This window comes from Crotalus tigris, unplaced genomic scaffold, assembly GCF_016545835.1.
Source record: "Crotalus tigris isolate CLP2741 ecotype Arizona unplaced genomic scaffold, ASM1654583v1 scf7180000018413.2111637, whole genome shotgun sequence".
NCBI lineage: Eukaryota > Metazoa > Chordata > Lepidosauria > Squamata > Viperidae > Crotalus > Crotalus tigris.
In genome coordinates, this window is record NW_024096990.1 from 150,001 (window position 1) to 167,513 (window position 17,513).

At 46.6% G+C, this 17,513-nt stretch overlaps 1 protein-coding gene across 1 annotated transcript in view; it reads left to right on the plus strand.

The window, feature by feature from the left end:
- Nucleotides 1–8,579, plus strand: part of LOC120311977 (basal cell adhesion molecule-like) — a 16,353-nt gene extending 7,774 nt beyond the window's left edge. The window contains exons 3-8 of the mRNA XM_039352116.1: nucleotides 1–33; nucleotides 519–661; nucleotides 2,255–2,420; nucleotides 4,281–4,416; nucleotides 5,179–5,282; nucleotides 7,429–8,579. The exon at nucleotides 1–33 is cut by the window's left edge and continues 169 nt beyond it. Of these exons, the coding sequence (XP_039208050.1) occupies nucleotides 1–33; nucleotides 519–661; nucleotides 2,255–2,420; nucleotides 4,281–4,416; nucleotides 5,179–5,269 (569 nt within the window). The 3' untranslated portion in view covers nucleotides 5,270–5,282; nucleotides 7,429–8,579. The remainder of the gene's footprint in view (nucleotides 34–518; nucleotides 662–2,254; nucleotides 2,421–4,280; nucleotides 4,417–5,178; nucleotides 5,283–7,428) is intronic.
- The last annotated feature ends 8,934 nt before the right edge of the window (nucleotides 8,580–17,513 follow it).

Genomic DNA, 17,513 nt, shown 5'->3' on the forward strand with positions numbered 1-17,513 from the left:
CCATCTCGGACAAACTGGACTTGCAGATGGAGTGTATGTCGGGGTTTGGAGTCCCCCTCTAGCCACCAGAGGGCAGTAGATAAACAGGAGATGAGGACTAGGAGATTGTGTTACCCATTCCTCCTTAGACTACGCTTCTGCATTTCAGTTCACTCTCCGTATATCCATGGGATCTGCAGTAGAGTGTTTAGCTGAAGACCAAGAATGGAAAGAGAGGGATTTGAAATACAAAGCACATTTATGAGTGGTGGGAAAAAATTATTCTCCCAGGCACGGTTGATCTCAACTAGCAGGGCTCCATTAACAGGACAGATTTAGAAGCAGAAGCGACTGATGTGGAGCCGTGCTGGGTCTTAACAGAATGATATATGCAGGCAGGGGGGATAGATGGAAAAGTGTTTCTGAGCCCCAGCAACTGAGACCCTGAACCCCACCAAGCTGGCGTTTCGAATTAAGAAGGGGCGGGGATGCTGGGAAGGGAGGGGGGCTGACTTTCCGTGTCTTCTCTCCTTCCTCAGATCTGCACAACATCTTTGTCAGCCAATCCAACTCCTGGTGTGGTACCGTAGGAGACTCCATGACGGTCGTTGAAGGCGACAACCTGCAACTTCAGTGTTCAGCTGATGCCTCTCAGACACCACATTACGAGTGGATTCGAGAGGTAAGGGAGCAGGAACAAGACTTCAGCACAGAACAGAATAACAGTGGGAAGGGACCTCGGAGGTCCTCTAGTCCAACCCCCTGCTCAGGCAGGAGACCCTATACCAGTGATGGCGAACCTTTTAGAGACTGAGTGCCGAAACTGCAACCCAAAACCCACTCATGCATCGTCCAGTGCCGGGTGGGCGTGGCCCATTGGGTGGGCGTGGCTGCAGTGGTAACGGCAGACTGGGTGGGACTAAAAACTTCAATCAATCAGTTCCAACTTTGCAAGATCTTTTTTTCCCGCGAGAAGTTGAAATTGACCGATTGATTGAACCTTTTTTTTTTTGCACACGGCGGCAAAGGTTTAAAGCGAAAAGGTTTTATAAAACCCAGTTGAAGGCCTAGGACTGGGGCGATGGCGCACGTGCCCACAGAGAGAGCTCTGAGTGCCGCCTCTGGCACCCGTGCCATAGGTTTGCCACCACGGCCATATACCATTTTGGACAAACAGCGATCCAGTCTCTTCTTTAAAACCTCCAGTGTTGGAGCACCCACAGCTTCTGGAGGCAAGCCGTTCCACTGGTTAATGGTTCTCATTGTCAGGAAATTTCTCCTTATTTTTAGATTGTTTCTCTCCTTGATTAGTTTCCCTCCATTGCTTCTTGTCCTGCCTTCAGGTGCTTTGGAGAATAGCCAAAAGTTGTGAGAGAGAAGTTTTTTTAAAACATAGTTCTTCTGCTCCAGGTGTTCCTGTGGCCAACATTTTCCAAATCATCCCCAAAATGCTATTCAAAAGGCAACTGGACTTTCTTGGGGGGGGGGTGTTCTTCAAAACCTTTCACTTCTCATTCAGGAAGCTTCTTCAGTTCTGGCTAAATGGTGGAGAATGGAAGGATTTGTGTTCTTCGCACTCTGAAGATTGGTTGTTAGCACTCTCCCCACCATTCAGCCAGAACTGAAGAAGCTTCTTAAATGAGAAGCGAAAAATCTTCCAGAAAAAAAAAAAACCCAGGAAAGCCCAGTTGCCTTTTGAACAGCACCTTTGGAACAACCATGACCTAGATCAGGGGTAGGCAACCTTGGCTCTTTTATGACTCATGGACTTCAATACCCAGAATTCCTGAGCCATCATGGCTCAGCTTGGAAACCTCTCCCTTTTCCCTTACCATGGCTGGCTCAGGAATTCTGGGGGTTGAAGTCCACCAGTCATAAAAGAGCCAAGGTTGCCTACCCCTGACCTAGAGGAACATATGAAAACATAGTTAATGTTAATTAATGTAGACTTTATTAGTTTAGAGCAGGGTAGGCAACCTTGGCTCTTTTATGACTCGTGGACTTCAACTCCCAGAATTCCTGAGCCAGCCATGCTGAGGAAAAAGGGAAAGGTTTCCATGCTGAGCCATGCTGGCTCAGGAATTCTGGGAATTGAAGTCCACGAGTCATAAAAGAGCCCAGGTTGCCTACCCCTGACCTAGATGATTGAGAATCTCCATAGACACGATCCCAAATCATTTTCTCAGATGTCAGTAAACTGATAAGAGTTTCATAGCTTCATTGTGTAAATCAAAGGTTTTCTGTTAATGGCTTCCCCCCCCCCCTCCTATAACAGGGAGATGACTGGATCCTGCCCTCAAATTCCTTAACTCTCTCCAGGATAACCCAGGAGCAAGCAGGAACCTATACTTGCCAGGCCCACCATCCAACTTTGCCTCAGTTGACCAAGAGAAAATCAGTCCGTTTGCTCGTGGAGAGCACCAAGCGCAGCTTTAGTTTTGGTAAGAAGCCCTGAATTTGGACATCTAATATGAGGTCTGGCCATTTGATAGCTTCCATATTTGTTGGGAAAACTTCCAGGAAAAGAACCCACCAGGTGTTGAGATCCATCATCTTTAACCAGGAACATCTGAGCTTCTCCCCACAGCAGTGACCCCTGGACGCAAGGCCAAGCCCATTTTTCTTTTCCTGCTGTCCCAAAGAACAACATTTACAGTCCAGGCCTGCATGTGATTCCCTATAAATTAAATCCTACTGTTTAATAGGAGTTACTTGCAGGCACCTTTCTGTAGGACTGAGATCTTAGGTGGGTTTCAACAATATATTTCAGCAAAAATATATTCAGCTAAGACTAGCTTGCGGTGTGGACACAATCACGGTGGTTTAGTAAAACATGGGCCGTGGCCTGGTAAGTAGGCCAGGATGCCAACTTCTTGTGGTTTGCTCAGAGTATGATTAAACCATGGCCTAGCATGGTATAGGAACCAGATTGTTGGCTTGGATCTTGATTTCATCAGCCAAGTCTTGTTCCTTTTACTGAAAGTTGAAAGAGTCACAAAACATGTCCCCTCAGTAGGACTGTTTTTAGGGGTGATTAAGGCTTCCCTCAGATTGACCCTTTCAAATTGATCAGAGTCCCTTAGCCAACATACTTAATTCGTACACAGCTTTCTTTTAATAGTGGTAGTGTTACAAAAAATATAAACACCTCCTAGCATCACATGTAGATCACATGTACACCTCTTATGATCACGTGTAGATCACATGTAGACCATGAGTGGTTGTAAGCTGAGGTCATATACCGGTCCAGTATCTGATTTTTTTTTTAATATAAACGATGCTGCGTTTCAATGGTTAGATAGTCTAGACCAGGGGTAGGCAACCTTGGCTCTTTTATGACTCGTGGACTTCAACTCCCAGAATTCCTGAGCCAGCCTGGCTCAGCATGGAAACCTCTCCCTTTTCCCTCAGCATGGCTGGCTCAGGAATTCTGGGAATTGAAGTCCACCAGTCATAAAAGAGCCAAGGTTGCCTACCCCTGGTCTAGGCCTGTATTTCTCAACCTTGGCCACTCGGAGATGGGTGGACTTCAACTCCCGGAATTCCTGAGCCAGCATGGCTCAGCGTGGAAATCTCTCCCTTTCTCCTCAGCATGGTTGGCTCAGGAATTCTGGGAGTTGAAGTCCACGAGTCATAAAAGAACCAAGGTTGCCTATATGTCAATATAGCTGGTCCATGTAGGATAAAGTTAAAGGAGCCCCTGCGGATTTTACTCTGCTAGTCGTTGCTGACTGTAGGGGGCGCTGCTCATCTCCATTTCAAGGCCATTGAGCCAGCGCTGTCTGAAGACATTTCATGTCGCCAACATGACGTCACGGAGCGCTATTACCTTCCCACAGAAGTGGTACCTATTTATCTACTCGCATTTGCGTGCTTTTGAAAAGCACGCTAGGTTGAAAAGAGCTGAGCTCACCCCGTCGCATGACGCTCGGGTCTCAAACCTGGACTGCTGGCTTTGTAGCCGACAAGCCCAGCTTTTGAGCCACCGCGCTGTTCCCGTATATGATGTGCCATATGCTAAATGAATAAATAAATCTATTAGGCTCCAGACACTCCATGTAACCTGGCCCATCTTTTCCGGGAGAAACTTAAAAGAAAGCCACCCTCTGAAACCAGCCCTGCCTAATTGGAAGGCTCGCTGGTGCCACGCCTCTTCTAGTAACAGCATCGCTACCATCTCCCTGTGGATGATCCTGTGACCTGGATGACTGCCTCTCTCTCTGCCCTTCTGACTGAGGCAGACAGGTGGAGGGCACCAGGGCTGGCTGCCATTGCATGGTTGACCCTTTTGTCTTCTCCAGATTCCGTGCTGTCCCTCAGCACCCCAATGCTGGCCCTGGCGGTGGCGCTGCCAGCCGTTCTGTTGCTGCTGCTGATCTTGGTCTTTGCCTTCCTCATTCCCCGTCACCGGGCTGCAGTCCTGAAGAAAATGGCTTTGTGAGTGTCCTGTGGGGTTTGGGGGCTGCGTTGGTCGGGGGCATGCCTGCTGTGGTCCCAGGCAGGGATTTGAAAACCTTTTTTTGCCCCAAATTCGGCCCATCCCACCCAAGGACACTAGCTACCATTCCCTTTCGTGCTCTTGGGGGTCGTCACAGAAAACAGAATCTAATCTATAAGAAGAGATGGAATTGGTTGTGATGGTTTTTCCTTGCCCAAAAAGTAGACCCTAAAGTTGATTCTTTAGGTACAGAGAATTTGTTGTTGTTGTTAGTTGCGAAGTCGTGTCTGACCCATCGCAACCCCTATGGACAGCGTTCCTCCAGGCCTTCCTGTCCTCTGCCATCTTCTGGAGTCCATTTAAGTTCACGCCTCCTGCTTCAGTGATTCCATCCAGCCACCTCCTTCTCTGTCGTCCCCTTCTTCTCTTGCCCTCAATCTTTCCCAGCATTAGGCCCTTCTCCAGTGAGTCCTTCCTTCTCATTAGGTGGCCAAAGTACTTAGAGTTTCAACTTCAGGATCTGGCCTTCCAAAGAGCCAAACATTGTTTTTTATGGAGGGTTTTCTTCTGGTCTTCCTGCCGCTGAGTTTAACAGAGACGTATTGACCTACCTCTGGGAAGTGGGAATGCTTAAATGAGCAGGGAAGAACCGGTAACATACTTGGCCTTGTTCCCCAGACTAGCTTAGGCTATGTCTTTCTCGGTTTGTGTGTTTATGGATCAGTTGGGAGAACCCGCTAACATTGGTCTTTTCTTTTTAGGGAGGAATCTGGCCAGCGCACCCCTATCTACAAAGGCAGCCTTGACTCTGTGCCTTCCATTGCGGGAGACACTCAGCCGCTAGTGATGTGAAGCAGAAGCACCGGTTAGTAAACGTGTATCCTGTGAGCCGTTTCTTCTGAAATCCTGGAAAAATCTCTTTGTTCTTGGTAGTTCCTCAGTTCAGGCTTCCATAAATGAGTACAGTAGTCCTCAACTTAACCATTTAAAGCAGTGGTTCTCAACCTGTGGGTCGGGACCCCATTTGGGGTCGAACGACCATTTCACGGGGGTCGCCAAACAACGCAGTCCGCCATTTTTTCCCCCCTTTTCCTTAGCTGTGCTACTCCCTTTTATTCTATTGGCTTTTGAAAGCCAATAGAATAGACTCTCTTGAATAGAGTCTAATTCTATTATCTTTCCAAAGCCAATCGGAATTGTCCAGGCTGTCTCTGCCCTGCTGAGCCCGCCAAAAGTCCCATTCTGCAAACGGTGCTGCACCAGTTGAGTAGTCCTCGACTTACAACTGGTTGGGGGTCGCGGTATTATAAAGGTTGAGAACCACTGATTTAAAGTTACAAGAGACCTCCTTGGGGGTACTTACATACTAGTTCTGAAGTTCCAGTGGCTGCCCTGTTGGGCGTTCGGAAGCCAATTAGTATCTACAACCATTTGCAATGTCACTCAGCCATGTGTCTGCATTTTATGACGGGTTTTGCAAAAAAAAAAAAAAAAAACAGCATCAAACTATGATTAAACAATGACCTAGCATGATATAGGAACCAGGCTGTTGGCTTGGATCCATAGTTCGCCAGCCAGAACTCATTCAGGTTGCTGAATTCAGTTTTTTGGCAAAATCAACCCATAACAAACCACTGATTTACTTACTGACCACAGAAATCGCTTTACGGCCACGACGGTCGCTTAACAGCCGCCACAAAAAAGTTCATAAAATCAGGCAGGTCACACACGGGTGACCTGTTTTACAACCGTCACAACTTGCGACCGTGATAGGCTCCAGTACAGTACATTCGTAAACCAAGGGCTATTTGTATAAACAGTCTCACAAAATATGTCATTTGGGGGAAAACAGGGCAGACTTTTTCCCTTGATCTGTTGGTGTCTGGAGAGGAATCTGATCATTCGGTATCTACTGAGTGTTTTTAAAATGCTTCCCCGTGGCATTGCTTGATGTCGATCCAACTTCATAGTTCAGGCAACTTAAGAGAGGAGAAGACTTCTCTTACAAATGCCATTTATATGTTGTTGTTTTTAGAAAAAGGCTTGGGAAGCTATTCTCTCCAAATCTCCTTGAACAGATTTTTAGTATTAGGTAAAACCGATGTAAAGAGCAATGGGAAGATAAAGAAAGACTGTTTTTAAAAAATGAAATAGCTCTTCTTTACAATGCTGAGAGAGAGAGAGAGAGAGAGAGAGAGAGAGAGAGAGAGAGAGATGAGGAAAGAAAACATCATCTAACAGGGTGCATAAAAGTTGATGTGAACCCTTTTGAACATTTAATACTCCACCATAAATATGACCTAAAATGTGATCTGTTCTCCACACGTCCTAAAACTAGCTAAGGAGATGGTCTTCTGCAATAAATAAATGAATAACTACAAGAGGGTTTTTTTTTTGTTTAATTGGGTTCCCTTTATCTTGTTTTAGGACATGTAGAGAACAGATCACGTTTTAGGCCATGTTTATGCAGGAATATTAAACATTCAGAAGGATTCACCTGCTTTTAAGCACCACCATACAAGCTGGAGCAGGGAGTTGCTGGAGACAATGAGGGCTTCGTCTTCAAATTGTTTGGTTTCTTATACCAGTTGGCACTAACTGGAGCAGGGTTTTTCAACCATGGGAACTGTAAGATATGTGGACTTCAACTCCCAGAATTCCCCAGCCAGTGTGGAATTCTGGACCTTGACATCTGCGTATTTTAAAAGTTGCCAAGATTGAGAAACACAACTGGAGGGTTGGGTGTGATAATTCCTTCCTATCCGGAGACTATCGGCCCAGAGATGGTCCATGAAACATTTAAGGTCCCTTTAAATCAGATTTTTCAAACTTGGCAACTTTAAGATGCATGAATTTCAGCGCCCAGAATTCCCCAGTCAGTGGGGAATTCTGGGAGTTGAGGCCCAAGCATCTTCAAGTGGCCAGAGCTTGAAAAACACTGAGTTAAAATATCCTTTGCAGCAACTCCCAGCTGTTTTAACCACCTCTTTTTTCCCCCTCCCTTTCCGTAGGATGAAATGAAATTTTTCAAGATCCAGCTTTTTTTTCCCTGTATTGATTATGGACTGGCGGCAATATCTTCAGTTTCAGCAACTGGTTGTTTTTTGTGTATATTTGGGGGAATTGTTATCTTGGCTTTTTAGGGGGAGCTGTTTGGAAGAATTGGGGGGGGGAGGGCAGTAAGCGATATTGGGGTTCCTATGAATCTCTTCTTTCCTAGCTACTTTTTTACTTGCCGTTCTGTTACCCTTTCTAGGCTAAAATACTTTTTTTTCCCTGTGGCTCATTTGGCCGATATCTACCCTGACAAGCATTGCCTTCTTTCATGTTTGGACAGATGTTTTCTCTTTACACTTTCACTTTTTTAACTTAAGAGTCAGTGAATGAAGAATAAGGCACTGGGCCGTTACACGCTTTGTTTGTTGAAAATAAACAAACATTGGCTCTTTTTTTACACGAGCGAGCGCTTGTTCTCCAGCAGAAGAAAAACTGTGAGAAAGACAGGAGCCTTATTTAAAACAAAACAAATCCCATCCAAGGCAGGAAGACTGCGGAATTAGGAAAGACAAAGTTGACCTTCAAGAAGCAGGAGAGGATCCCACCGTCCAAAATGAGGGTGTGGGGAGATTAACAGTGTATCAGCGCGGTTGTATTTTGTTTTTATGGTTTGGGGTGTGTTCTGCACCCCAGCTCCTCAATTTCATTCATGGACCTCCCTAGGTCTCTTTGCAAGAGCCTGCACATTACAGTTTCGCCTTTTGTGCAAAACGCAGCATTGAAAACATGGAGGGATAAACAATCACTTACTATTTTAGGAGCCGCGCAAAGAGTCTCCCTCTCTTTGACCTGTGGTGTTTAGTCCAACATCTAATCCGTTTGAGGGAATTTAGGTTTTTTTTTTAAAAAAAAAAAATCGTCCTCTTTTTAGACTCTTCCCTTTTGCAGCTCTCCATTGTTAGCGCTTCGGTGTTCAGTCTTAAGGTAATACGCCTTGAATTTCAGCGGTGCTTTGCTATTATTTGCATGCCAGTGCATGCAGAAGAAGGGAAGGCAGTTGATGTACGGAGGACCCGGTATATATCATGCTGTCTCTGCACTGTGCAGTTTAAATGTCCCCCCATCCAGCACTTCCTTTCATCAAAATAAAAAATAACAGAATCTTGCTATGGTAGCGGTTTAGAACGAATGACATCAGGGTTCCCCCACTTCCTTTTATCACCCGCCTTGCCTACGGCGCCCAGGGGGCTATAAACCAGGCCGGGCCAAAGACAGCGCAGAACAGTGTTTTCCCCAACTACTAGAGAAACCAATCATAAAAGGCCTCTGTTGGATATTCAGCCCTCATAAAAAATGCGCCGTCTCTTCCATCTCTGGGTATGTCAAAAGCTGGGCCTCTCCATCACGCCAAATCAGCGGTGCTCCATTATCGGGGAAAACAAATCGGGCAATGGGGTGATTACGGTTAGGTGCTGTTTTGCATCTCCCCAGAGGCATCCCTCTCTTTGCCAAGGTACCACTTGGACTACGGTAAGCCTGGTTATCAGCAGAAGATCCAGGATAACTGGGCTGCCTTTCAGAATTCTGTTCTTGTTCTTAAAGAAAAAAAAAGGGGGGGAGCTATTCCTTGCTTTTCAGAAATAATATAGTTGAAACAAAATGAACTCCGGTTTTAAGAAAGGTCTTATCCCCAGAGAAGAGGGAACGTGGGAAAGTTAACATGGAATATAATATGCAGAGCAGAGTCTTATGCACTGTTGCAGTGTTTCTTAATCCGAGCCACATTAAGATAGTTGGACTTCAACTCCCAGAATTCCCCCGCCCTCATGCGTGGACTTCAATTCTCAGAATTCTCCATCCATCATGCGTAGACTTCAACTCCCAGAATTTCCCAGCCATGCATGGACTTAAAGTCCTAGAATTCTCCATCCATCGTGCATGGACTTCAACTCCCAGCATTCTCCAGCCATGCATGTATTCAACTCCCAGAATTCTCAGCAAGCATGTATGGACTTCAACTCCCAGCATTCTCCAGCCATCATGCACAGACTCCCAGAACTCTCTAGCCAGCATTCTGGGAGTTGAAGTCCAGCTGGAGAAACATGGATCTATTTAGGAGTTGATAACTGCTACAATATTTTGGCTATAAAAAGGGAATGGAGTCTCAGCTGAGGGGCTGACTGGTTCTCAAAACAGACAATCTGCAATTTAGGGCAGCCCAGTGGTGGGATTCAGCCAGTTTGCACCAATTTGGCAGAACCGATAGCTAATTTTTTGTTGCCCAGACCCAGAATGGACTTCTGGAAGCACACAGAGAACTGGTTGTTCACATATTTGAATCCTACCACTGGGGCAGCCCATTGTAAATGCAAACAGGAAGTATTTTAGCCCAGCAGTGGAAGAGAGATCCAGAATGCTGGATTCACACACCAGACTGAACCCTAAAGCTAAGCTGTATTCATATCACGTGTTGTGGCCAGAGAAATTGACTGCATTCTGACATAAGGTGATAACCTGGTTCATAAAACGTGTGAGAACAAGACAACAGTTGGATTTCCACAATGCTGAGTCACAAACTATCCAGTCTTCATTTAGCTTATCCTAGCTCAGCCTAGCATATTGTGAAATCTGCATTATCCGTCTTTATCAAGGCGCTTTTGCTTTGACAGCTCTATAACAAGCAGCAATAAAGCCGGTTAAGGGGGGTTTTATTTGTTGTTTTCTGCACCAGATTTGCATGTCATGCTTGTCATCTGGAAACTGAATACAGCCCCAGTTCCTTTCCCCAACAAGGCATCATTTCAGCTTTCAGGGTAGGGAGACAGGGCACGGTTTTCAGCAGCAGAGGAGAGATTGACAGCCTGGGTCAATTTTCTCTGGGATGTATAAAAGATTAGAGTGTAAAACAGCAATGCATTTTAAGAGGAGGTGGTGACATCATCGGATTCAGAGAAACGGGTGCGCCTAAAATTACAGATCCTTTGCAACCTGGGCTCGGCTTCGCCCTGGGTGTCCTCTCAAATGGCACTTAAGATGGGTTATACTTATACATGAGGCCATCCTGAGCCAATCCATCTGACTCTTCTGCCAGGCTCCGCCATAAAAGAAGATGTTGCCAAGGTCTCTCGGCCCCTTTCATTTCCCGTCTTGTACTCTGCATCTCTTCTGCAGACGTACGTCCTTTTCAGCCACTATTCAGCTTCCCAAAAGGAAGGAATACCCTATGATTGATTTAAAAAAACAACCACCAACAACTAATCTTGCCAGGAGGCCCCTGATAAGAAAACTACCCATCTGGTGTTTGCCCCAAATCACCCAGCCAGCTTTCCTGCCTAAGGCAGGACTAGAACGCACCATCTCCTGGTTATTGGCCCAAAGTCACCCATCCAGTTTTCATACCTAGAGTGGAACTAGAATTCCCCGTCACCTGATGATTGGGCCAAAGTCACCCAGCTGGCTTTCATGCCAGGAGCAGGACTAGAACTCATTGTCGCCTAAAATTGCCCAGCCAGCTTTCAGGCTTAAGCGAGGGGACTAGAACCCACCACCTCCCAGTGTTTGGTCCAAAGTCACCCAGCCAGTTTTCATACCTAAAGTGGGACTAGAACTCGCTACCTCCTGATGATTGGCCCAAAGTCACCCCAGCTGGTTTTCATGCTTAAAAGAGGACTAGAACTCACTGTCTCCCAGCGATTGGCCCAAAGTCACTGAGTCAGCTTTCATGTTTAAGATGGGACTATAATTCACTCTCTCCCGCTGATTGGACCCACCCAGCCTTTTCATGCCTAACACAGACTAGAACTTACTGTCTCCTGACAGCCCAAAGTCACCCAGCTGGTTTTGATGCCTAAAGTGGGACCACAACTCACAGACTTCTGGTGCTTAGCCCAAAATCACCCAGTTGGCTTTCATGCCTAAGGTGGGACTAGAACTCGCCGTCTCTTGGTTTCTAGGCCAGGCCAACCTGGCATCTCCTCTCCTGTTCTCTAGAGGCCAAGCTACCTCACTGTTTAGATCAGTGGTTCTCAACCTTTTTAATGCCACGACCCCCAACCAGTTGTAAGTCGAGGACTACTCAACCGGTCGTAAGTCAAGGACTACTCAACTGGTGCAGCATCGTTTGCAGAATGGGACTTTTGGTGGGCTCAGCAGGGCAGAGACAGCCTGGACAATTCCTATTGGCTTTTGAAAGCCAATAGAATTAGACTCTATTCAAGAGAGTCTGTTCTATTGGCTTTCAAAAGCCAATAGAATAAAAGGGAGTAGCACAGCTAAGGAAAAGGGGGAAAAAAATGGCGGACTGCGTTGTTTGGCGACCCCCGTGAAATGGTCGTTCGACCCCAAATGGGGTCCCGACCCACAGGTTGAGAACCACTGGTTTAGATCCTGTTTCAGCCTCCCACTTTAATCCTGGATGACAAAAGGAAGAGTGAATGGCTCACCCTACAATATCTCTGCCATGGCTGTGCCCACAAGCACGGCGCAAGTGAGCTGATAAGGATTTGTGCAGAAGAGGGCCCATTTTTAGATAGGAAAGCTTCAGTACCACCACCACCCCAATTTCATGCTGGATGCTTCACACCCTCTTCTACTAATTCCCCCCTGAAAGGTTGGCGGTAGATTGGATTAAGCAACCTAATGAAGCCAAAGAGCAGAAGGCTGGCGAAGATGCTTACCTGCTAATGAGGACAATGAGGTTCGTTAAGAACCATTTCATTCTTAAGATGAGTTTGCTGCCCCGGTGAGCAGACACCATCCCTCTTGGCCCTGGCAGCTGCCACCACTTTTAGCATTCGGGACAGATGGGCCCCTTGGTTTTGATTCAAAAAGGGCAGGAGAGCAACGTGGCACCGCAAACCTGGGAAATAATTGCAAATAAAAAGGCCAGCACAAGGGCATGGGAGGATGGATCTGCTTCTATCCTTCTGGCACTTTTTTTTTTTTTTTTTTAGTGATCCTCTAAAATGATCGTTTAGTGATCCTCTAAAACAGTGATTCTCAACCTTTCTAATGCCGTGACCCCATAATACAGTTCCCCATGTTGTGGTGACCCCCAAGTGGGTGTGGCCACCAATAAGAGAGAGTAGGACAGCTAGGGAAAAGGGAAAAAAATGGCGGACAGCATGGTTTGGCGACCCCCATGAAATGGTCATTCGACCCAAATGGGGTCCCGACCCACAGGTTGAGAACCACTGCTCTAAAATGATCGTTTGAAAAAGCAGCTCTCCCTCTCAATACGGTGTGTACAACAGTGGGGCCCGTCAGGGTTGAACTCCTGGCTATGGACAGAGTTAGTCTGCAATACTGCATTTTAACCAGTGCGCCATCATAGATGCCTGTTTGTTCTCAAAAATCCATATCACAATGCAGCAATCACATTCGAGGAGATCTGGGGTGACCAGAGAAGGGCAAGGAGTGACACGGGAGCAGTCTTTCAATATTTGAGCCAAAGCACTTGAAGACAGGCCAAGAAGCAACGGATGGAAACTAATCAAGGAGAGAAGCAACCTAGAACTAAGGAGAAACTTGCTGACAGTTAGAACAATTAACCAGTGGAACAGCTTGCCTCCAGAAGTTGTGGGTGCTCCATCACTGGAGGTTTTTAAGAAGAGATTGGACAGCCACTTGTCTGAAATGGGATAGGGTCTCCTGCTTGAGCAGGGGGCTGGACTAGAAGACCCTCAAGGTCCCTTCCAATTCAGTTATTCTATAATTCTGTAATGTGCGTGTAGTATATTCACTTGAAATTATGGCAAGGTGTTCATGGGATACTAGTTGGAAGGGCCCGGAATTATCTAGAATGAAAATCAAGAAGCAAGTTGTGATTATGTTATAATCCAAAAGACATTGACGCCGTCAAAAACCTATGGGGCTAATTCTGGTGGGGAAATGATGCTGGCACATCAGAGATCGTGAAGCAGGGTGCACTGATGGACAGGTTCTGCTGCTTTGACCCTGTTCCTAAATATTTTGATGCTTCCATAAAAAGAACCGCCAACCTAGAATTTATACTATCTTGTTTAACATTAAATCCCCACCCACCCACTTCTCCGATTGTTTTAAAATATTTTTTCCTGGGAGCTCCCAGCTGAAATATTTTCCACCAGAAGAGAGTTCTGTACAGGATGACAGATGGGGAACGTGGGGAAGGAACCCTCTGGAGTAATAAAAATCAGAGCGAAGGAAAGGAATGGAAGGCAGCGGAAAGCCAGAATGTCGGCTCTATTTCCAGCTGAATCGGACTTAAGTCTTTGCTGCAAGTCTTCGGCTGAACCACCAGCAGCCCGAAATGGGGGGGGGGGGAGAAGCACAGGAAATGGGGAGCAAGGAAAACCTCAAGAGGGCGGAACGCAGCTGCGAGGACACGAGGACCTCCAGGAAAGCAGAGCAAAAAGCACATTAATGGCCCTTGGAGGGAAAGGAAAGGTCCCGCCAAGGATTCTACAGATCATCCTCGACTAACGATCACGATGGAGCCCAAGGTGTCTATTGCTAAGTGAGACCGTAGTTGAGTTTTGCCCTGTTTTACGACCTTCCCTGCCATAGTTAAGTGAATCACTGCAGTTGAATTAGTCACATGATGGTTTTGTGAATTTGCCTTGTGAAAAAGTGCCGTTGTAATTTCGACCGGTCCCTAAATGAACTGTGGTAAGTCAAGGACAGCCTGTGGTAGAGGTTTCATTTAAATCCCTCCTCGGGAACACAAGTTTGTTATTCATCCAAACTCTCTTGAGAGACCAACGAGGGATCCAGGCGGATCTACTTCTGATCGTGTGATCTACCCCTCCCGTGTGGATGCTTGTAGAATTGAGTAAATCGCTCATTTCCCTTTCTGAAAATAGAACGAATCTCTAGGAAAAACAGCCCAATATTATAGGCCAAGGGTATGCACAGCTGATCCTCCTGCTTTATTTTTATTTTTTAATCCCACCGCTAAAACCCTACCGTAGGACTTGAGAAGCATGAACGTAATGTTTAATTATGGATAAGGTACCCAACAATGCTGTGTGGGGCTTGTAGGTGGGCTGTCATAAATTGCTTAAAATATAGGTAGCAGGCCCAATGCTTCTTAAGTCCTCGTGGTATTGAACAGCTCGTAGTGTCAACCTCTTCCAAAATATTGGAATCTCTACTACTACTACTAATAATAATCTTTATTGATTAGCCCGTGGGCCATATCACAGTGCAGAGTTCCAAACACACATCATACTAAAATTCAGTAAAAACAATTTAGAATGGAATTAGTTAAAATAAAATTTGGAATAAAATAGAAAATACAATTTAAAATGACATTGGGATAAAATACATTCTTCAAGTGAAATTAGAATCAAATATGGCAATTTAAGATGCAGGTAGATAAAATATGATAAAATTATATTTCACTATCAGCCCTACAATCTACCCCTATGCCGATCTCAGCCGAACCAATTTGCTCAGGTACTGCGCTGTGTTAAATGTAATTATCAAATTCTGGCCGCACATAAGGTATTTTGATATTGGGGGGGGGGAGTCCCAATGGGTCATTCGTTTAGTGCAGAGGTAGGCAACCGTGGCTCTTTTATCACTCGTGGACTTCAACTCCCAGAATTCCTGAGCCAGCATGGCTCAGCTTGGAAACTTCTCCCTTTCTCCTCAGCATAGCTGGCTCAGGAATTCTGGGAGTTGAAGTCCACGAGTCATAAAAGAGCCAAAATTGCCTACCCCTGGTATAGGCCAAGGTATCTGTCTCTCACCGTCTTATACAGGCAGAGTGAAATAGAATATGAGGGGAATCGCTACTACTATAGGTAGCCCTTGACTTACAACAGTTCATTTAGTGACTGTTCAAAGTTACAATGACACTTTGGAAAAGTGACTTGTGACCGTTTTTCACACTTAATGACCATTTCAGAATCCCCAGGGTCACTTGATCATAATTCGGACACTTGGCAACCGGCTCCTATTTATGATAGCTTCGGTGTCCCAAAGCCACGTCATCCCATTTTGCGACCAATGCGGAAGCCAGATTCACTTAACAACTGCAGTGTTGTTGTGCGGCAAGAAAGGTCATAAAATGGAGCAAAACTCACTTAACGAATGTCTTGCTTAGCAACAGGAATTTTGGACTCAGTTGTGGTCCTAAGTTGAGAGTTGGAAGTCCACAAGTCATCAAGGGGCCATCGTACCCCACCTTTGGCCCACTGGGTGTACCCCTTTCTATACCGGTTTGGGGGGGGCTGCCCTTCCTTCCCCCCCTTTGTTCTGCAACCTTCACTGCTTTCTGCAGGCTTGTGCGCGCTCACGAAGAAGGATCCCACAACCACTGGTGTTAAAAGAATTAATCAGGGGGATTTATTGAAGTATCAAAGGTGGTTAAAAGGCAGACATAGATATTTACATATATATTAACTTTCGGGCACGGGGGGAAACAGTCTTGGGCTGCAGAGGAATAAGCCCCTCTATACACATCCCAACCCCCAGTTATATATTAATTATTATATTTTTCCTTTTTTTTTTTTTTTAATCTCCCCTTCTTCCAAGACACAAACAATATAAAATAAAAACTGCGAGCCGGAGACGGACACAGAATCACACGGTTGGTTTCTTCTTCTGTTTTGTTTGCATGTTTTCTCCCCACACAAGAGACAAAGGGGAAGGGGTGGGGAGGGGGAGATTTGCAGGAGAATGGCAGGGAAGAGGTGGGGGGTGGGTGGGCATTTACTGGCACAAATGAGAAAAGTCGGCAAAACTGGAAGGAATCATGGGGGGAATTCACCAGGCGTAGGACGTTGTCAGAAGTTGAGAGAATGTGTTGGAAGTGCTCCTAGGAGGGTCCAGGGCGAAGCAGAGGAAGCGGGCAGGGGAACAACAGCTGCCTTGGGAAGGGCGAGATAGGAAAGGCGTTCCAGGGGGGAACTTCCCCAAAATTCAGCTATTCCAGGCGGGTTTTTTTTTTTTTTAATCCACAGCAATCCGATGCAATTGTCCCTAGGGCAAAGCAGATGTTTTTAACAGTGGCTCCTGAACCCATCTTCTACCACAGCTGCGTCTCAGAAAGTGAAGTTCATTGAAACAGGATCAAATCCTGGGGCTGAGGGGTCTCTACGTTCTGGTTTGTTTGTTTTGTTTTGTTTCATTTTGCAGAACTGCGAAAATCAGCTTCTTCTGAAGGAGATGGAATGGGGAGGGAGGAGGAGGAGGAATGGGAGACGGAAAAGGGGAGAGAGAGAGACTGAGAAGGAGTAGGGGAGATGGAGAGAAGAGGAAAAGAGAAGAAGGAAAGGAGAGGAAGAAGAAGAGTAGAGGAGGGAAAGAGAGAAGGAAAGAGAAAAAGGAGAGGATAGTCTAGGTCAGTGATGGCGAACCTTTTAGAGACCGAGTGCCCAAAATCTGGCCCCGCCTTTGCTCCACCCCCTGCCCCGCCCTCACCCCGCCTGCCCGCAGGGCCACTCACCGCCTCCAGGGCCCGCCGCAGATCGCCCAGGCAGCCCAGCAGCGCCATGGTGGCCCCACCCTCTCCCCGCGCCCTGCAGCATCAACTGTGCACGATGGAGCGTGGGGGCAGAGTCTTGTCTACGCTGTCTGGCTGCCATGTCCTTGGTTGTGCTGCTCCGCGTGGGCCACGCTTTGGGGCGACTCTCCTCCAGGGGGGCTGCTGGAGAGGAGGGGGTTGCGGGGGAAGGCAAGGCTGGGGCAACGGCACGTGTGCCCACAGAGAGGGCTCCGAGTGCCACCTCTGCACCAGTGCCATAGGTTCGCCACCACTGGTCTAGGCTGATGTTCTTGTGGTTTTAGGTCGGAGCTGGATGGTCATTACCACCTGCCCAAGATGGAGGGAGGGAGGGAGGGAGGGAAGGAGGGAAGGGGGAGGGAGGAGGAGCTGGAGACAAAGTCAACTTTAATCTGCATTCGCCAATATATTTAAATCGGCCGGACTTAAAAACATAACGATAAAAATAGCCCCCGTCTTCCGCCTTCTGCAGAAGCTGGCCAACGCCATGCTGTCCAGGACGGATGACAAGGTGAACATGGTGTGGGAACTGGATGCTCAGGTGGGCTTGGCGGTCCCATCTCCTGCCCTCCGGCCAAGAACGTCACAATAACAAGGATGAGACAGACA